At 37.6% G+C, this 21928-nt stretch overlaps 1 protein-coding gene across 1 annotated transcript in view; it reads right to left on the bottom strand.

Annotated features, from left to right (window-relative positions):
• COL19A1 (collagen type XIX alpha 1 chain) overlaps positions 1 to 21928 on the bottom strand; it is a 199627-nt gene that overhangs the window by 14569 nt on the left and 163130 nt on the right. The window contains exons 34-47 of the mRNA XM_069851444.1: positions 21156 to 21209; positions 20274 to 20327; positions 17269 to 17322; positions 16374 to 16427; positions 14264 to 14308; positions 13613 to 13663; positions 13470 to 13514; positions 12537 to 12563; positions 11050 to 11103; positions 8041 to 8085; positions 5669 to 5713; positions 5502 to 5564; positions 3722 to 3757; positions 3521 to 3565 (exon numbers count right to left, since the gene is read on the bottom strand). Coding sequence (XP_069707545.1) covers positions 3521 to 3565; positions 3722 to 3757; positions 5502 to 5564; positions 5669 to 5713; positions 8041 to 8085; positions 11050 to 11103; positions 12537 to 12563; positions 13470 to 13514; positions 13613 to 13663; positions 14264 to 14308; positions 16374 to 16427; positions 17269 to 17322; positions 20274 to 20327; positions 21156 to 21209 — 672 coding nt within the window. The remainder of the gene's footprint in view (positions 1 to 3520; positions 3566 to 3721; positions 3758 to 5501; positions 5565 to 5668; positions 5714 to 8040; positions 8086 to 11049; positions 11104 to 12536; positions 12564 to 13469; positions 13515 to 13612; positions 13664 to 14263; positions 14309 to 16373; positions 16428 to 17268; positions 17323 to 20273; positions 20328 to 21155; positions 21210 to 21928) is intronic.

Below are 21928 nucleotides of genomic sequence, written 5' to 3' on the forward strand. Positions count from 1 at the left end.
GTTATATCTGTAAGTCATATATATGTGGTACATAAAGATTGAAAACGAAGGAAAGGTAAGGATGCAAAAAGGAGATTATACATTTTTATCACCTATCTGTCCTCCAATCTGTATGATTTCCAGTGTAGAGCATATTACTGACTATAACTAAGCTTCACTACAAAGACCACTGTGACTTGTGATGTTTTATCGCCTTAACTGAAACCATAATGCACTCCCAATTGGAGTTTAAATTGCCTTTTGTAAGAGTGCAGAAGCTCTGAACTCTGTGAAGTCCACTACATGAAAAAGAAGTGTCAAAATCCGAGACATCATCATCCCACATCTATATATTTCACCCTGTGTGGCGAGTTGACCTTGGCTGGCTGCCAGATACCCACCCAGCTGCTTTCTCACTCCCTCTTCTCAGTAAGACAGGGGGAGAAAATGAGATGAAAAGCTTGTGAGTCAAGACACAGACAAGGAGATCACTGACCAATTGCTATCAGGGGAAAACAGACTTGACTTGGGGAAGATTAATTTACTTTTTTGTCAGTTACTAACAGAGCAGGAAACGAGACTTTCCCCTCAACCCACTCCCTTCTTCCTAGGTTTGGCTTCACTCCTGGCTCTTCTATCTCCTCCCTCAAATGGTGCAGGGGGATGAGAAATGGAGGTAGAAGTCAGTCCATAATACGTAGCCTCTGATGCTCCTTCCTTACATTCTTCTCCTGTTCCAGGGTGGGGTCCTTCCCACGGGCTACAGTTCTTCATTATCTGCTTCAGTGTGGGTCTCTCCCACTGGCTCTAGTTCTTCAGGAATGGTCTGCTCCACTGTCGGTCCCCCACGGGACAGAGGTCCTGCCAGAAAACCTGCTCCTGCGTGGGGTCCTCTCCACAGGCTGCAAGTCCTGCCAGGTGCCTGCTCCAATGTGGGCTCTCCAAAGGCTACAGCTTCCTTCCAGGTACATCCACCTGCTCTGGCATGGAGCCATCCATGGGCTGCATGGTGGATATCTGCTCCATCATGATTATCGATGAACCTCAGGGGAACCTCTGCTCTGGTGCCTGAAGCACCTCCTTCCTCACTGACCTTGGTATCTGCAGAGTTGTTTCTTTCATATATCCTGTCTCTCTTACAGCTGTTGAGCAGTGGTTTTGCGCTTTATATCACAGAGATGTTACCGACATCACAAGTGGGCTCAGCTTTGACCAGCCCTGGGTCTGTCCAGGAGCCAGATGGAACTCTGTCTAGCATGGTGGCAGCTCCTGGTGTCTCCTCACAGAGGTCAGTCCTGCAGCCTCCCGCTACCAAACACTGCCTGACAAATTGCTAACATGACCACATAGTCAGGGAACTCAATGTGACATGGAAACAACCTTCAAAGTACTGTTCTTCTCTTAAAAGAACTATTCTGCCAATATTGCAGACACTTGATTTCCAGTTTTAATTTCCAGGCATCAATACTTCAGGCAAAACTTAAAACATGCAGCATATGAATGATTTCCTACAAATATACACCTCGTTTAGCTATTCAGTAGAAAAAAGAGAATATGTGATGTGATACCCAAAAAGATATCTGTAACCTTTGTCGAAGCTCAACATTTTCAAGTTAATGGGAGCAAGAAAGCGTGAGTACGTGCATTGGGAGATGTGGAAGAGTAATCATCTGATGGAAGAGGCATACCTTTTCAAGTTTCTATAAATTTTAAGATGCTGTCCTGCATACAGCTATTGCATCAGGATAAGCATTGCAACAACTTGAGAAATTGAGGGCAGAGGTAGGACTCTTACTGAGAAGCAGAATTTTTGTGGTCTGCAGGAAGTAGACTCTTTCCTGGCCTTAACAAAGCTTTTGCATCCAAACCCCCATAGGGCAGTTGCAGAACTTGAGAGAGATATAGCCTTTAATATAATTTTTAGTTTACTCACTGGTTTTGAGAATGAAATTCACTATAGGGAGCCACTGAACACACTGTTTTGTCCAATAATGCTTTCAAATGAAACCACACACACATGCGTGCACCCACATATATAAAAAAAGCTCTCCCATATTACTATACTTCCAAGAAGCTTTCATTAAAAACATATTTAAAACATAAATAAACATATATACTTTCTCTGGTTTATAACCCTGCAGAGTAGGTATAGATAGTTATTGTACTAGAAATAAAGAAAAATGCAGGTTTCTGTAAGACCACGATGCTATGGCAGTGTGAAACTCATCCTGGAATTGCTTTTCTTCTAAATGATTCCCATTTTACAGCTGCCAATGTGTAGGAGGCAGATCAAATATGACAACCATTTTTCAAACAAGCATTTTTAACTGCCTCCAGGGTTTTCTTTTTGTTTGGAAGAAAGTCCTTGTAAAAATTCATAAAAATAGGTCATATCTTCTTCCAGATTCATCCTTAGACTCTCCTTCACTATGAATTGTACAAAACCCAGAGCAGAACATTTAAGTTTTGCGATCTCTGCCTACTGTGCTGATTTATTCAGTCCTCTGCCTTTCTACTGTTGTCTGAGATTTAATCTTGTACCAAATATGTGCAGAAAGAGCAATTATTTTGCCTGGGTTTCTACATGCTCTAGTCCAGAGGTTTCCCTATCTGTGATCAAGGCACGCACATAATGGCAATGAATGAGCCAGCCATCAGTACTTTAATCTGTTGTTGAAATTATTTGAAAGGCATATTTCTGATTAGTATAAACCATGTTTTCAACTGGTTCATCACTCGCCTTATAAAGGAGTAACAATACAATTAGTCACTCAAAGGATGGATAAGATTACTTCACCCCACGAGACCTCTTCCTTCTTAAAAGGGATTCTACAGGGATATACTTATATTAGACATGAAAACCTCAGGAGCTGTGCTCTGCTCTTCCAATTTTGATGCTTTTCTTTTCTATAACTGCAACAGCTGGTCTCAAACTGAAGGAGTGTGCTGTACAGCAGTAATAGCAAAGCCTGCAAGAAAACCCTGACTCTGTTATTTTCTGTAATCATTTCAATCTCTCTCACAGATGTAGGGCTGTAACACCTGATTCTGATCCAAAATTATCATCACCTCCCATAATGATTCCTGTCCACCATGACCTTATTACAATAAATAGAACTGCCTAAACATTTTGGCAAGCAGTAATGTATTGCACTTGCATTCCTACTGCCTAAGTGTTAACAAGTTTGTTTTATATGAAACATGATTTGTGTTTGTGACATACAAAGCTCCCACGAAACATTTATAGCTCTTGTAAAGTCTTACAGCATCACAATGGGAAAATTTTCATCCTATGGACCAATTCACACTGTCCAGGTCAACTGCGTAAGAAAGTCTATAAAATGTGTTTTTCCTCTAAATGTAGAAGCCAATGCAATTCTAATTCCTTAAAGTAGTGTCTAGAATTAAACCTCTTAGTTGTGTAAGAGACTGCTTGAAGTTCACAGAAAACTAATTCCTTGGTTTTGCTTGCAAAATATCTGCTAATGAGGTGCTTAGATGCTCAGTAAAAGGAAAAAAGTTACTAAAACAAGAGACTTACACGTTCTCCTTTGGGCCCTCGGTCTCCTGGTCTCCCCACAGCACCCTGAAAATTTGTTTTTGAAAAAAGACAAATACATCAGTTAAAAGGATGTGTTATATATTCATCTGTTAGCAGAATGGAAAGTAACTGCCTAGGATTAAAAGCTATAATACCCGTGAAACATAAAATACACTAGTTTGCAAAAGCATGTTTTCCTACCGGAGGACCTGGCAATCCATCTTTTCCATTGATTCCCTACAAGAAAAACAAACATATTTTCAATAATTACGGTTATGCATAAGAATTTAAAAAAATATAAAGGGTAAAGCTCAAAGTTTAGTGCTGGTATCAGTACATTCTTGGAAGCTGCAGAGGTCTGTGTGGTTAAAATATTGAAATATTCACAAATTGTCTTGCAGCATGTGAAACGAGAGCTTGGGGCCATACTGAACTGCAAGCACATTACATTTGAGCTGAGAGCAGTGCGAAAAAAAATATGAAAATCTTCAGTATCGACATGTGCAACATCTTCAATGAGCACACAACTTTAAAGGGTAAATTATATGGGAATTCTACAAGCATATGGAATATGGACCTGTAGGTGCACTTCTCCAGTCTTACCTAGTCATTATACAACCACAGGAGGGATTTTTCTTATTCTAGATATTATCCCTAATGTCCTATCAGCTCTCTGCTGTAGCACAAGTTACACCTGAACAGTGAGTGGCCAGATCCATGCTTTGGTCCTTAGGACCTACAGCACAGCACAGCTTTAGCCTCCTGGGCTAAACATTCTTCCTTCCCTGAAGAAAGTGGTCTCATCCATATAATCTCCTGTAAACAGCCCCAAGCCCATATAATTCCCCAAACTGGAACATGGCATTGTCTCAGAGGCTGCTAGTTGGCACTGGCAATTGCACAACACCCGATAACTGCAAGATAAATGCTCTGGCACAGTTTAATTTACTAGGATATAAATGCACATAGAAACATAGAATCATAGAATCACCAGGTTGGAAAAGACCCCCCGGATCATCGAGTCTAACCATTCCTATCAATCACTATCCATGTCCCTCAGTGCCTCATCCACCTGTCCCTTAAACACCTCCAGGGAAGGTGACTCAACCACCTCCCCAGGCAGCCTGTTCCAGTGCCCAATGACCTTTTAGGAAAAAATGTTTCACGGAATGTTCAGCCTAAACCTCCCCTGGTGGAGGAGCACATGCGCTGCTGTTCCTCTGAGTGAGAAAGGATTTGCATGAGCAAAGACACCAGGAATATTTCCTTTCTTTTCATACTGTAAAGTAAGGGTTTTCATAGGTGAGGCACCTTGGGCCAGCTTTCTGCTGAATTACAGAAACTGGCTCCTCTTTCAAGACAGAAGCATAATGTGGAAACACGCTGACAAACTGAACCGGTCTGCTGCTCACGGTGTCCCCAAAACACCTAGCTGGGGGGAAAGATAATGAGTTCTGACCAATGCTACCTGGACCACTTCTAGAATATAAACAAGCTTGTTTTAAACCAGCTCAGAGAGTGTTGACTACGCTGCTGTCACACTTTTATTAAAAGAGGTCAGAGTAGACAAATACTAAGTGCTTCAGCTGCAGTGTGGCATCGCCTGTATACAGGTGTTACAAAGTTTACTCAGTTAGGAAGAACACAATTTTCTAAACTGAAACTGAGAATGCATTTCGTCATCTCATCCCTTATAGGCTGTGCTGAAAATCTGGGTTAATATTCTCCCTTTGAAAAAATACTAGAGGATCTCTTATGTCAGCAAAGGACCCCCATAACTTTAAAGGTAAATATTAAAACATCACAATACCAGGATTTTTTGACTGGTTGGTTAATACTGAGCAAGGTAACTCTTAGTGTTTTTCAGATGTTACCTCGCCCAACACAAAGCAAGACATAATATAATTTCTTTTGTAACTTCTGATAAACTAAGATGCATCCTTCTATAAAGAACATTTATATTCGGCATAATATTGCTTACTGGTTTTCCTTGTGGTCCTTCTGGCCCAGGGAAGCCTATGTCTCCTATAGGTCCTCTCTCACCCTAAGAAAGAAGAGCACACATATAGATCTGCATGTAAAATCTTGCATTCAGGATTTGAAATATTTGTGTAATCTAATGTATCCAGGACTCAAATTTGTACTTACAGGTTCCCCTGGCATCCCCGGGGATCCAGGAGATCCTGGCTTTCCCTGTAGAAAGAGTACATTACTAATTCAAATTACTAGGAAGCAAAACATCAATTTCTCTTAGGTCAAAAATAGGAGAGGATATAAATTTGAGTGAAATAGTCATGCTACTGCTCAATAAACAGTTTAAAAGAGAAAAATAATTATTTTAACAGGCTTTTTTTAATATTTGTGCCATGTTAATCTGGCTCTTGTGTAAAACATAATTCAGACACTTGTGTCTTTGTTACCCTTCCTGATTATTGAGATACCTTCATGGAGCTTTAACAAACAAATTATTTCCCTCTTTAGCACTTACACTCAGATCAGAGTTTATCACTGTATATGTGAAGTTAAGATTTTTTCTTTTTTTCTCTCAGGTACTTCTTAGTCCTGATTTTTTTGAAGTGGGTTTATTACTGACTTCATATTCTTTGCAAATTTTTTTCAAGTTCTTTTTCGGCAACTTTTTTGTAACTTCATGTTCAGCCTGCCACAACTGACAGTCTTTCCTGTTCTGATAATTTAGATGGTGACTTGAAGTGTCTTGATTTGTTTAAATGATGCCTTGTTTTTAATGACCTGCTGCAGTCCCAGACGAGGACCTACAACCATGAACCTTGCATTCTCTGGAGATATCCTTTGACCAGATCCTTAGCTGACTTGTACAACTGAGGGATCTAACACATCAGTGCCAGTGACAACTTGACAAACAAGAGGACTGAGGATTCGTGCTGCAGAAATAGGCACTGGTGATAATTCTTGCAGAATCTCAGTCCAAGCTTTACCAGAAAGATGGGATGTCATCCAGAGGGACCTAGACAAGCTGGAGAAGTTGGCCTTTGTGAACCTCAAGTGGTTCAACAAGGTCAAGTGCAAAGTCCTACACCCGGACCAGGGCAATCCATGGTTTCCATACAGGAGGAGGTATGATGTGACAGAGAGCAGCCATGCAGAAAAGGACTTGAGCACCGCTGAGCTCAACATGAGCCAGTAATGTGTGCTCACAGTCCAAGAAGGCCGAATGTATCCTGGGCTGCATCAAAAGAAGCATGCCCAGCAGGTCGAGGGAAGTGATTCTGCCTTTCTATATAGGAAAAAGGGTCCAGCATTCAATCTAGGGACTAATGCCAGGCAAGGAGGACAAATTGTCTTCCAGTGAGATATGTGGATATATTTAAAAAACCAGTTTCTAGGCAATTAACATATATTGTCTCTCAAAACTGCTTAGCATAAAATGTTAAAGGAAACAATTTATTTCAGTGGATTTTATAAAAATCAAATGTAAACAACCAAATGCAACTCCATCAGTAATGAAGGGAACTTATTAAATATTTCATATCCAGCTAGAACAGAAAGCAAGAAGAATAAAACTTGGAACATATCCAGTGGGAAGTACACAAGGAATGATCTACTGCATAAAATATATTTCAGAGTAACAAATTTTGAAACACTTATATGGACTATAAAACTCAGAAAAATACTTCTGTTTTTCCCTTAAATGTGCAGTTTTAGCTTGTTTTAGGAGAACTTCACTAAAGTAAGCTATGTAAGCTGATGCTCTCTCTTGGAATTAACAGTAAATGGAGTAAATCAGTGGCTAATGGAAATGGGTGTGCATAGACAGAGCCTTCTCTTTATTTCATGAAACACATATTTATAATTTAAAAACAGCTCCTGAATGGATTGGTAGCTGTTAAAATTTAATAATAAATGTATTTGCATATAAATAACTCCATATTGCCTCCTGAAATATGGATAAACTTTTTTATTAAACTGTGAATGCAATTTAAAGAAAAGTTGTCTTCATTTCCTTTAGGAACACAAATGAATAATTATAATTTCAATTTATTATTAGTTACACTTACTTTCACCTAAAACAAGTTTCTGGATGACTTTCAGAAACTTCTCTGAATACCACATGGAAATAGCTGACAAAGCATTCCCCTAAAGCAAATGTTTGATCGACTCGATATGCAGATCCTCATGGACTGCAATAAGTAATGTTCATAATTTCTCTTTATAAAAAAAAGACGCACAGAAGTTTGTGCATGCCCAGGAAAATAAAAAATTACTTTATCTATATTAAACTGAGTCAACGAGAAGAATCTCATATGCTTCCTTAAGCAGATGCAGCTTCAAATTCCCTGCTGTCATTTTAATAATAACATGAACCCTCAGTGTTATTAAACTCTAATCTCTTTAGGCGAAACACATCATTTTCATACCTGCCTATAAAGTATCAACCAACCACTGGTGTTCCACAATGATTGAGATTACAGCTCAGTATCTTGCTCAACTTATTTTTTTAGCTTCTAGGAGACTGAGTTTTCTTCAATGTATGTACGTACCGGTGTCCCCGCTACTCCCGGCGCACCAGCTGGTCCACGGTCACCCTGAAGAAAAGATAAATCTCTACTTAAATGGTAACAGTAAAACCAGACGTTTATTTGTGGATTCACATTAAAACCTGAGGAAGGATTGTTTGGTGAACTGAAAATGAGGACAAGAGCCAGGCTCTGCTAAATACTAATATTTACCTCTGCCACTGACTCATTTTACAGACTTGAACAAGTAACTTTAATCCTTTATTTAGCTTCTCTTGTATAATGTCATAATTTCCATGCTATTCTTTATACAATACTTAAAGCTTTGCTTGAAAAGTGCCAGAGAGTCATATGATATGACTCATATGATGATATCATATGAGAGTCATATGATCATATGAGTGATATGTAATTTCCAAATAATTATCATTTGTGGTCATGACAATGACCAAAATTAATATAGGGTATCATATCATCATCCCTGTACATAAGATGTATCTTTCAAAGAATATTTTACCTGCTTGCTACCCAGTCATCCATTTGTAAGCAACCTTGATTTGCTTGTGCCATGGTCCATTCAGGACACTCCCTTTAGCATACAGCTACATTCATCCATGCCTTAAGCCAATACACTGGCTTTTGTGTTGGAGTGGAAACAAATTCATATTTCTTTCTTGACAGGACTATAACCCAAAAATTGCATGGAGCTCACCAGTGACAAAACTACCATGAGATTTGCCCTAATCCACTTCTGAAATGTATTGGTCTGTAATACTACACTCTCCTAGTGTAACACTGGTTAAAAATGTAAGGGAAAAAAAAAAATCAGGCTCCTAGTTTCCATAATCATGTAAGGAAAGCCCCGAAACAGTTAAAGTATTATGAAGAGGAAAATATTTTTGTGAGATGAATTTATGTTACCTGGGGCTTTTTTCAAAAGCTCTGCCAGCAGCTCCAGGAGATGCTGAGATTTCTGGTTTCTGTTCTTATGCCTAAAGCTGTTCTGTTTCATTCTCATCATTGTGTTCAGGTAACAGACTGATTATGTTGGTAATTAGAAACACTTAACTCCATTATACAAAGTCTAGACAAATGACAAGTTAAATGTCTGCTTTGTGTGGAAGGGAGAAGCTTGCTTACAAGCCACAGCTCAACCTCTTGCTCTGGAGACAAAGAGAAGTCACTTATTCCAAGTTCACTTCTCAGTGAGGAACATGAAATCTGCCTCAGGAACACTTGAGTACTGAGGATCTGTTCAAAGCATCTTGGCTGGAGCTCTACATTCTGTCCCTGTGGTTATTCTGCATCCAGTACTTGTCTCGTGGTGTTTTCCTTACACACCAGCTGTGACAGTGAAGCTAGAAATTCCCCACGCTTCCCTTGCGGCTTTTTTCCTTTTGAGGGTTATTATAGTCCTTTCAGCTATATGATTCACAGTACAGCTGCACAAACCACTGTGGTAGCACAACTGAGGGAAGGTACTTTTTACCCCTGATGACACAAACTTCTTAGGCCAGTTAATGAAATTACCAAGAAATTACAACCTACACTATCTGTGGAAAATGGCACTTTGCTACATAGATGTACCTGCCTAAAATAAAAACCAGCATGCACTATACTGTTGGGACTGGCAAGTAGACTGTGGGATTCTGTTCATTTATTTGCACCAGAAATGTGGAATTTTGACCGAATTTAGTTAAGAAAAGGGGTTTTATTTTTATTTGGGAAAGGGCCAAGCACTCGCTCAGCTTGTTTATACAAACTGCTCCATTGCTTATTCCCTTTATTTAATTCTTGTCCCTTCTCTGTCTTGTTTAGACCTGTAATATTTCCCTGTGCTTGTTCATTTTGAAACCCGGCTAGTCCTTAACTGCTTTTAAACTGCCATCTTCCAGAGCAAGAATCATGTAATTTAAACATCCAGTGTAGACACCTACCTTAGATTGTGTTACTCCTCACTGTCTGCGTGAGTAATGTAGAGTTATATCAAGACAGAAGCTTCTCATTAATATTGCTTTTTGATCAAAAATAAGTTTCAACAAACTATTTTTTGTATAAAGTAATTGAATAACATGTAATTAAAAAAGCTGAATATTTTATGTTGCAAATTTTTTTTTGTCATTAAATTTAGAGGACCGGCAAAATCTAAGTCTTTTAATTGATTTAATGTTTTCAGTTTTTTTCCCTTTTCTGCTGGCTTTCTGTGTGCTTTGCCATATTTAGAAATGAATACCAAAATCTTGATGTTTTTAGCATTTCATTGCAAGCTTTCCTCTAAATTCATATCAGCCTCCACGGTTAATAAGTGAAAAGCTGAAACATGCCCTCAGCTGAAGGAAAAGTTATTTCCTAGGACTGGAAGGCAGATTTTAACTACAGCTGAGGATGTGCTATAGTGGCTTCAAACAGGCAGTACAGAGTGCAAGAAAAGCAAAACAGAAATAAGGGAACTTGAATAAAGAGCAACAGCCCAAGGAGTGAGATTTTCATTGTTGCCTTCAAATGGAGCAGACTGTAACACAACAGGAACTGCAGGAAATCAGTCTCTCCTTCTATTTCTACCCTTTCCTATATTTTTACACTCATCTGAAAGAGTCTTTTCTTTGTATGGAAATCATGCACACACTAGGTCTAGACTAAGTCAGGTACAAACTTCTCTTTGGATCTGTAGATATGCCTACGTCTTAGAACAAGATAGACAGACTGTAAGCACAAGACAGTGTTCAAGGAACAAGAACTCATAACCATAGTTAGGAACATTCTAATATAATAATATAGTTATATATAGTATATGCTGTATCGTAGTATTGTAACAAGTTAAGAAAAACAAATACTACAAGACCTCCTACATACAATTTTCCATTTGTGAAAATGAAATTTTGTGTATGTGTTTTAAATCCACAGTAAAACAAAAAAAAGGAAATAGAAAAAATATGTTAATATAGAAACATTAACAAAAAATTCAAATAATTGTTTCATAAAACATTTAGCTGTAGATAGTTGTCAATAAGAAGCCATGTTTAAGAGTCCTACCTTTTCCCCTGGAAGTCCTTCCAGTCCTGGTAATCCCATTGGTCCAGGGTCTCCCTGATTTGTTTTAAATTAAAAAGGATTGTATAGATTAGAATTTCTGTACTCTACAAGAGAAACACTGAACAGCAAGCAACAGCAGATTATTTAAGATTAGTAAACCAGCTAACCAGTTAGTAGGTGAACAGATTTTATGTCCCATTTTACTGATCTGCAATTAAGGTCTCCTCAGATGCCATATGAATATTTGGATTGACAATTTTAATTCTGATGAAGAATGAAATTGAGAAGACTCTCATCAACTTTTTCTGCAAGTCAAAGTCAGCTCTAAAGCAGTTCCAGGTGGTGGAGCCCAGGGAAGTGAGCATGCTCTGTCAACGAGAGAATCAGCCTCTGAGTAATTCCGTGCAACTTTCCAGACACATCACAGCAAAGCTTACTCAGCAGCAAGGGACACACAGATTAGGTTGCTGGGTAGGTCTTCAAATTTTGAAAGAAAAATGGAAAACACTGCTTCACTGGAGAAATCAGTTCAGCACGTATAGTGGGGAGGCCCTTTTAATTATTTTTCTTTTTTAAAAGAAAATTGATAGATAATTTATCACTGCTATTTAAACTACAGCCAACAATTCCAGTATTTCAGCAATACCCAGTTAAATCAAAAGCCACAGCAAATTGCTGTCTGGACTTCATGTCTTCGGCAGATCTCAATTTCCACACCTAAGGTCTGACTGGGAGGTGGGTGCTTCCAGAGCACAAAGTGCTTGCTGATACAGAAAGGCATATTCAGCCCTACACTAGCCTATGCAAGTCCTCAAGATTCTCACCCTAGTTGTCCCTAGACTCCTTGTAATTTTGAAAGAAAAATCATGTGAAAAGGACAAAACATAACGCTTAAAGAAAAAATAGCAAACCATTAAAAAGACCAGCTTTGGAATGTCAATTAGTGTAGTGGAAAGGCATAAGTGGCTCCCATGATCTTCATCTTGCTCACTAGAAGCAATGGGATCACGCTATAACTACCTGTTGTGCCATTTCCAATGAAAACTTCAACTTCTAGTTGTTAGGTGTGGGCGTGATGCAGCACACAGTCACTTCTCCGTGATCAGTTTAAAATTTAATCTTAAGAACAATCCAATTGCTGTTAAGGTATTTTCTGCCTTTATTTCTTACTGGCTTCTACCAAGTAAGAGCCTTATCTCTTGGAGTACACATTCTCTTTCCTTAAATGTATGCAGGGACAGCTCACCAGAGATCAACCCACAAGCAGTTAACATGTGCGGTCATTCATTATGTTATCACTCAGAACTACTTAGCAGAAATTGCAAAATTTGCAAGCCTGGCAATTAGAAAGGTTTTTTTCAGATGCACTGATTCTGCAGGAGGTACGCTACTACTAAATGTTAATGGACTCTTCCACCCTTGTTACTAAGACTGTGGGTTGAACTATGTGGGGAATTCTCTATCATCACCAAAAAATACATACATACCACTGCGCCAGGATCTCCTTTTGGACCCTGAAAAGAAATGAAGCAGTGGAAATGCATTTAAAAAAGCAAACAGTTACACAATCACATATTTTCTTTTATTACTGCATTATGAGGATACATTGGTAATGCATTTAGAATCAGTATTAAGTCCAGCCTTCTCAGATGATTAATTAACTACAAAAATCTTAGTAATATTTGGGTTTTGTTTTGCTGCTCCAGGATACAGAGAAAGACATCTCTGTGAGTCTGTGACTACAAATGGCACATAATGTAGAGACAAAAACCTCGCTGAGGGCTACAACATTTTTATGTGGTTTCCAAAAGACATTTATCTTAGAACAGGAGAACTTGCCTATGATGCTAACAAGAAGAAGGACAGCACAGCATCTTTGGCTCCACAGAACCAAAGCAACAGTGTCCATCTCCAGCTGCACGGTGGCACATCTGCACTGTGCAGCACAGAAAGACACCAGACCTGTAAATATAACTGTTGAGTTTACACATTTTTCTGCACTGTAGCTACGCACAGTGAATCAGTGACAGAACTGAGATCAGAATTCATAAGGTTCTCATTTCCAGCACCAAATTTAACAAAACTATGCTGGCACTAACTATAAATGTGATGGTAGCCATATCAGGATACTTTCACTGAAAATTCCAATAACAAATTATGTACCATTTTTGCATCCTTTATTTGCTAGGGTGAAATACTTAAATCAAAGAAACTCCTCTCCAGATGGGCTAAAATGTTTGATAAACACACACACACAAAATTCACATAATTGAAAATTTACTACATACCAATCATATCCTTATTTTTTCTCTTTCACATATAAAACCATATTCCATGCCACTTATCAAAACAGCATGCAACTAACCCCTCTGCTGCTACATTAATAAACTATTAGAAATTACATTTCTGTTAATACTTACTGGAGGTCCTGGTGGACCTGGATAACTAGCAACACTCACACCGCCCTGTAATAGCAAGTTTAAAAGTTGAGTTGGGCCAAAATTAAGTGTTCATTTAAAAAAAAAAAACAAACAAAAAACAACAAAACACCAAAATCAAATACCTGGAGTTTATATAAGCTGCTCATTCCATTTCTTTCATTGTAAGGCATACCCTTTAAAACATGAAAAACAAGTATCTCATTTATGAATTATAAAGGGAAAACTCTTGCCACGGTCGAGGTCTGTAGCTCAGCAAAGCTGTGGTATCTTTTTTGTTCTGGATCAATTTTTGAAATATTACAGACATTTCAGTATGAACATATGATACACACCAAAGCAGCTTGGGAATTTTTCTTGAACTACAAAACCCAGAAACTTGTAAATTTCAGCATGTATGTTGATATTTGTTATTATTCTGATCCCCTAGAATTAGTTTTTTGTTAGGTTCTACTCCAATTAATTTGGAGCCTAGTGAGCTCTATGATCTTTCCCTAGGTTCCCTGAATTCCTTATACCTTAGCTGTATAAATTTACCAGTGTTAATAAGGTAACTCATTTGATCAAGTTTCTAGCGGGGCTTTAATGAACTCATTCGGGGATGAATCACAAGGAAAAAAAGGAACACAGAAACATTTAAGAAAAAAGGCATTGTTTCCTTCCTGCACTATTAATATGTGTTACATTGACAGTCAGCTCTTTATATTACATTATATTTTACCCATAGATATATTGTGCCTAATACAGCATTCAAAACGTAAAACAAAATGTCTCACCGGAGGCCCAGGTGGTCCAGGTTTCCCAGGAGAACCTTCACTACCCTAGTACAGCAAGAGATTAATATAATTCATTTACTGTAACTGATGTCCAGATCTATTCCATAATCAAGCTATGTTTATCATAATGACAATAGCCAAGGGACACAGTCAGTATAAATGAGTAATATCAAGGAGAAAAGCTCCTACCCAGCTCCTGCTTAAGCTTTAGGCCAGTTATTAATCATTACCTTATAGCAGTTTTTAATTTTTTTTTAGTTACTTATGCATTTACGTGTAGCAACATTCTTGTAACAAAATAGTCGTGGTAACCTGCCACTTGGGTTGCAAAACGCTTCAGATATACCAGGAGGGAGACGAAGAAAATAAGACAGTTGTTAATATACATTTCTAGGCAACAGGCAGATAAAAGTTAATTTCATGATTTTATATTCATTTTACAAATGATCCTCAGTTGATCATTCACAGGTAAATAAAGAAGAGCTAGAGCTTCAGGAGTTCACTTTAATTAGAAATACATTGAATAAAGATCTTCTTTACTAAGAGATATAATAAACATAATTCTGGTTTCTACTGTAAAATACTTTATCTGTATCTGTAGTCTGTTTTGTTGACGTGCTTATAACAACAAAAGAACATTTGCCCCAGCAAAATGGTGTGGCCTTCAAACATCATAGAATTACAAAGGTTTCAACATCAAATCTCACAAACAAGATCTTTTCAAAATCTCATCATATGATTCAGTTAAAAACACTGCATAATTTAGAACGAGTCTGCCAGATTTTTTCACTGACTTCACTGGATCTTACCACACAAGTGCCACTGAGACACTTAGGCTGCATATTTAAAATGATTAAGGTGAAGTCAAGCTGTGCTCGACAGCAATAATTAGCCCATCAGAAATACATAAACATTTTATTACAATTATACTAGGATCATTACCAAATGGTCCTGCTAATTAATGGAAATTGTCAGCCTCCATAGAGTGATTTGCAGTACTTCATGGAGGGACTAAATACTGTACTTCAGAAAGCATGATTATAATAATTTCTCAAACATGTTCCCCAGGTGAAGGAAGGAGGAAGAAATTACTCTGATTATATTTCAATTTACTTCATCACTCCTTAGCCACCTGACTTTTGCACTTTTTGATTGATGAGATATTAGTTATAGAGCAGTGGCTTCTCATTCTCACCTGTGTGTGACTTGTAAAGATAGAACTAACAAAGACTTGCATTTTGCATTCAGTCACACGAAAAGGAAGTAAGTCTGGTAAATTTTTGTTATTATGGTCTGCAAGGAGACAGCTCTCAATTTTTATACTGAACTAATTTCATAACTTTTCAAAATAAAAAGTTTATTTTCTTGTTCATACCAAGTTCAAGGTTTTGTAGAGTATTAGTAGGATCACACACATTGATGTGGCCACACTATGCATGGAAGATTCCAGGCTAGAGCTGAAAAAGACTTAAAAAAAATGTATTCCCATACAAAATGGAGAACTTGTCCCAGAAACTGTTTTGCAGCAAATGAAGTTTGTGTCTGTTGTATTTCACTGATCTCAGGTTCCCAAGAAATGAATTCAAACTCTTAGTTATAATGGATGATATCAAGTGCATGACAGAAGCATACATAAAACACTGATAAAAAGCAGTGTTGCAACAGTATAAATTGAGTAAAAAGGATGCTTACATATTTTTGCAGAATAACTAATACTCAATAACTTTCAGTACTTGTGAAGCACTTTCGAAGTTTGAAATTACTCCTGACTAAAACACTGGCAAAAGAATGAGAAGCAGAGTAAGTAATAACTAGACATACACTATTTCACATAAATATTTTTACCTTCCTAAATTTTATGTAAAATGTCATACTTGGAGAACATTCTCTACAATTTACATACACCAAGAGGTCCACACTTGAAAACGTAAGTCCAAAAGTGCAGCATGGCCTGGGGAATCTACTTGCATTAAGACACAAATAAAAACTCGCTTGAAAAAGGAAATCAATGCTTGTTTGCACTCCATGTTAAAAGAACACCCAAACCAGAAGCATAATGGAATTTCAAAACCTTTCATGGATCTTTACCAAGACTAAAAAGAAGGAATACCTTTTCGCCTTTTGGCCCTGCCGGACCAGGATGTCCAGGTCTTCCCATCACTCCCTGCAGAACACAGTATTGGTTTATATTAATTAAAAAACAGTGAAAACCAGTATTTTTGCATTGCAGATTAGTTTTTAAAACTTGTATTTTCTGAAGGTCAGTTAAATGTTGATCTTCAGGTTTAGTTATTTCTCTTCTGTTTCATACAACAGTTACGTCATTCTGCTAAGCCCTCTGAAGGGTAAAACTTGTTGCTTTTTCACCTTGACAGACTAAATGCACTGACCTTAACTGGCATCCCTTGATACTGCTGAGAATCCTGCTTTACTGATAATGTGCCAATTTAGATAAACTTCCTAAATGTGTTACAATTTTTGAAAGAAGGGAAACATTAGCACTGTCAGCAACCTGGGACTGAATAACGACCATCCTAACTAATGTGATCCATCCAGTATGTAGAAAAAAAATTAAAAATAATTCCGAACTCTCATACTTTTTTTTTTACTGTGAAACCAAGTAATCGCTTGCTTTCAACATTAAATGTTTTCAGAATGCCCAGCTGAAATTCTTTTTAGATTTTTATTACTAGCATTATTCCTCTAACTTGGGTAAAAATACATAATTAACTGCAAGTTCACACATCATAAGTCATGCAATCTCACAGAGTCTCTAGTAATGCTAGAACTCCAAACTCATTTAAGTTCCATAAATTCTGAGCCCAGACAATGACAGTATTTTCAGTAACATCAACTTACAACACGGTTTCTGTTATTAGTCACTGGGGGTGAGATTTTATTACTCTCCTAAAAGCTAAAACAAAGGACAAGAAAGTAAGTATATGAAGTCTATTAGGTAGTTATAGCAACCTCTGATTAGGTCACAGGCGATACCACACACTTACAGATGGTCCACTGGGTCCTGGTATACCAGGCAGTCCAGGAGCACCTTGAAGGCCCTGGAAATTAAAAGAACATATGTCTCTTTCCTCTTCCACTTATACCTCAAAAAAGTTACTTATATTCAGCACATCCATCAGTATTATAACTATACTAAAGGGCATTTTCTTCTAAAAGGTTAGCAATATTTTTAGGAATTGCTTGACTGAAAAGCAACATCGAGCCTTCAACCTTTCACATTGTTAGCTTTATACCTCTTCCTCTCTAGCTGTGCAGGAAGAGCAGAGTTTCATTTTCTATTTTATATCACTAAAAGATTTTGGGGTTTTTTTGCTGAAGAGAAGACATCTACTAGGACTTCTCAATGTTACCCGATGCTATCTAAATGCAATGATGTTTTCTGCCTGATTTAGATTTTCGGGGTTTTTTTTAGTAATGGAACATGACATTTTTCCTAGTGGCCTACTTCTATGCTCTCGTTTAATTGCTTAGAGATCAATGGATTCTGGTACCCACTTGCTAAACCTACAGGTGTGCAACTTATTAAAGTGGATACAGGTAGCATTTGAGATAAGTCTGCAGGTCAGCGAAGTCTTTAACCTGTCACACCAGGCTCAGTCAGGTGCAAGTTTAGACATATAAACGTCATGTATGTATATCTAAGCTAATCACTCTCACTTATCTCTATAATCCACGAAGGGAAAAAGGTCCCTCCCAGTAGTGATTCCTTTTATCTGCACGGGGTGCTTATCCTCTGACAAGAGGAATCACCACACAAAAGGTTCATTTCGCATGATAAGTGCAATATGCAAGAAGGCATTGCTAAGGGGGTAGTCTAGAAAACAAGAGATCAGAAGTCCTAAAACAGATGAGAATCTGAAGGGAAAAAGTTCAGACAGCAATAAATCAGGAAATATGTGGAGACTGAGAAAGACGTTCCCTTTCTTGCTCCTGTACAGAGGACATTGGTCCAACCTCTGCAGCTTTTCAGCTATGGCTAATGTGTTCTCTGCACATTTTTAATTACTTTACTCTGATGGTAGAGTCACCCAGAAAATTAATGAAAGCCAAAGGAACATTTTCTTTAATTATTATTACTGATATTAGAGAAAAACTCTCCTGAAAAAAGCTATGTTTTAAAAAGGAAGAGAACTAAGCTTCAGTGAAGATTAAAGGCTATTCAAAAGCACGTGGAAGTTAATGAGTGTATTTCAAAGAGCTTCCAGTGGGCCTCTCAATCTCTCTTCCCATTCCCATGCTAACCAAGCCATAAAAATGAAAATAAATGCATTCTTTTAAAGTTTGTAAAAGAAGTCACTTTTAGACTTTGTAAATTCTTTCATACGTGTTTCTGAAAATAAATTCACTTGCATTTTCATACTGTCATAAAAGCTGCTGCTGAACACTGAAAATATCAGGGCTGAGGCAGGTAATCAGCTATCAAATAGTAAAGAAGCATGTGAACTTAGTAATACAGCAGAGCACCCTAATCAATCAATAAGAAAATTTAGAATTACTTTACTCAGGAGTCCTTTAAAAAACTCCAACTGCCTGTTATAATCTTGCCTTTTCCTTACTACCTTCTTAATTGCCTTTAATATTTCACTTGATTCTCAGCAGTTAAATAGTATCTGAATTGTTGAAACGGTATTGCTAATGCTTCAGGCTCCTAGGGTTGAATTGTAGAAGGGCACATGAAGGATGTGTTACTTTCTCATTTATTTTTTAAGTAACATACTGTTTAGGCTCTGCTTGCACCTGACCCATTTTTTTAAAGTATTTGTTCTAAATACAACCTCAGAGACACTTGCTTTTAAGAAGCAAAGCCATAATGGAGTCTACAGATAGTGTAAAAACAAGAGGAAAAATAAGCACAATACTTTATTCTGACAGTCTGCTAAATTCTGGGCCAAAGCAGTAGCAGGAATACATACCTGATGCTTCAGCTGTATCTTTTTTCCTCCTCACATAATTGTTTACTTTTGGAAGCCAAGCATAAACCCAGATTTTTTTAAAAAACTACTCCAGTTGTACTACAGTTTGAAGATTCTTACTATATGATGGCCTTAGTGCTAATGAAATGTGAAACGCTTATAAAGAATTACAAAAATCTCAATCAACAAGCTCTAAATTTTTTTCCTATTTTCCTCGTGCTTTCTCTTGTAGCCAGCACTTCCAAACAACAAGAGAACAGTATCTATTTAACAGTACCAGGTAAATATTCTGGAATTTCAGAGTGCTCACTAACTATTTTGTAACAGACTGCTTATTTCAACTCCTTTCAGTTGGCTAAGGTCACTAGATATTTAATTTATTTACTCTTGATTCGTTTGCTTAAAAGCTCCTGCTTTGGTAATTTATTTATTTATTGACAGAGATTGTTCTTGAACTTTTAACTGCTAGTATTTCAATTTAAAACAAAAGCTGTATCAGCTATTTTGGATTCAACACAAGTCATGTGGCTTTTTTCATTCTCCATAATGACATAAACATAACTAAGAACGTGGTATGTGATACAAAAAACTGTAAATATTTTGAATTCAGTTTCTTCACGTATTTTCCAGTTTCCATTTAACAGTAATAGCTGCCATGACCATTCCCATTAGAGCATTTGCCTAATGCAATGTTTTTCAAAGTGATTTCTAAAGGGGAACTAACACAATGAAAGCAAATATGTTATAAAACATGAAGAATTTTCTGAAAATATTTGGCATTTGCCTATTTATTGGTTTATCCTATACTCTTAAAGAGTAGCATTTAAATGTATGTGAGGCTTCAAAATACACAAATGAGCAAAAACCCTCAGACAAAAATTAAATAGATGTTATTTAATTGAATAATAGCATTTCATCTTCTTGAAGACTCAGACTTGAGGGCTAGTTATAGCAACATATGACTATCTCAGCTATTTTAAAGAACTGAATAACATTCTGAGTATTTCATTCTTGGTCTAGATTTTCATTCAGGTTCAGAGAAGAATGCAACCACTGTAGAAATGAAGTAATTTTACCTCATCACCCTTCTCTCCAGAGAGCCCAGGAAATCCACGTTCACCTTTGCTTCCCTATAAAAATGTAACATTCAAACAAATACTTTCTATTAGAGAATAATGATTTTCATGCTCTGTAGGGCATTTTATGACCTACATTTAACATATGTTAGCACGAAGTCTTTGCAGCAACAGTACCTAAAACAGAAAAAAAAGGCTCAATGCTACCTGAAACCTTTAAAATATGCCTCCCATTGAGGTGAAAGGATATAAGCATTTTTTACCTAGTAGGCAAAACTAGCCAAAATGCCCAATGGAGACAACTTATTAACACCGAAGACCTTAAATGCTTGTCAAAATGGAGAAAGCACACTTTTAGGGAATGAAGCTCAACCATAGAGCATATCTGTATGCCAGCCCACACGGCATTTAATCCAAATACAGCGAAGGAGAAATTTGATGGACATCAATCAAACTTTAAAGCCCAATGAAACGGCTACATTACTCCCATGGGAATAAGGTGAAAAGGCACAGGGCGGTCCAGCTGTTGCACACTTGAAGAAGGTATGGGATGTTTCCTTCCCCATTGTAGAACTGGTGCTCAACTGACTCCCCTAAAATAAACCTAAAGATCACAATGCACTGACAGACAGTCAAATCTGATACCAGACACAGAAAAGCTATCCTGACTCACAATTCAATTTGGGCAATTTTGCTCACTTTCCTGAAAGGAAGGCAAACAGGCACAGGAAGAGGGCTGAACAATAAAAACTGTTTGAACCTTTAGGCTGCTCGGATGCTATAGGGAGAGGGATTAGACAAAAAGAGTCAAGACTGTCAGAGGTCAGTCTGGCCGTTTGCTCTGTTGCTTGTTAAAAGTAAAGCCCTTCCCTCAAAACTTACCTTTGGCCCTTCTCTACCAGGGATGCCTGGAGGACCTCTAATGCCGGGATCACCCTAAGGAACAGACACAAAGCAAAGTAACAAATAGCCGTTTTGTGGAATGGGCAGAAGGTCTGATCCATGCAGCCTGCTTCCTTCCCACCTTTGTGAGCATCCCATCACTTTACCCTAAAGCATTCTTTTCAGTCCTTTCTTCTACACAAAGTACTTGTTCAGCTATCCTTCCTTGTTACCCACCCCATCTCTTACACGGCTCTACTCAAACCATGTTAACAGTTCTTTAGCTTCATTTTGAGAGGATTCATAAACACCTTCATTTTGGCATTGTGTTTAGATTTGAGCAGACCATCTTCCTTGTAAGGGCGAGGTAGAGTGGAGGCTACTTGTAAGTCTCACCAGCCTGAAATCTACAGTAATTTTAAACTAAATGATCCCTGCTTTGTTTAGGGAAGCATTTTCCAGCTAAATTAAAATTCTATAAAGAAGCTAACCAGAAAATAGAGAGAAATGAAGAATGAAACACAAAGAACCAGTAAGAAAGAGAATTGACGAAGACGTAGAAGAGCACATACAGGAGAAAGAAAATATGAATACAAACAGAAAGAATCAGGGAAAAGCCTAAGACAGACCTAAAAGAAATAAAATTGGGGAAAGAGAAAGTCAATAAACTCTAAATACACGTACTAATAAAAGACAGCAGAATTGGGTAATCTCTCTCCTCAGAAATGATGTGTGCTTTTCGTACAGAAACCCTCCTGATCACACTTTTCATT

This window comes from Phaenicophaeus curvirostris, chromosome 2 (genome assembly GCF_032191515.1).
Source record: "Phaenicophaeus curvirostris isolate KB17595 chromosome 2, BPBGC_Pcur_1.0, whole genome shotgun sequence".
Taxonomy (NCBI): Eukaryota; Metazoa; Chordata; class Aves; order Cuculiformes; family Cuculidae; genus Phaenicophaeus; species Phaenicophaeus curvirostris.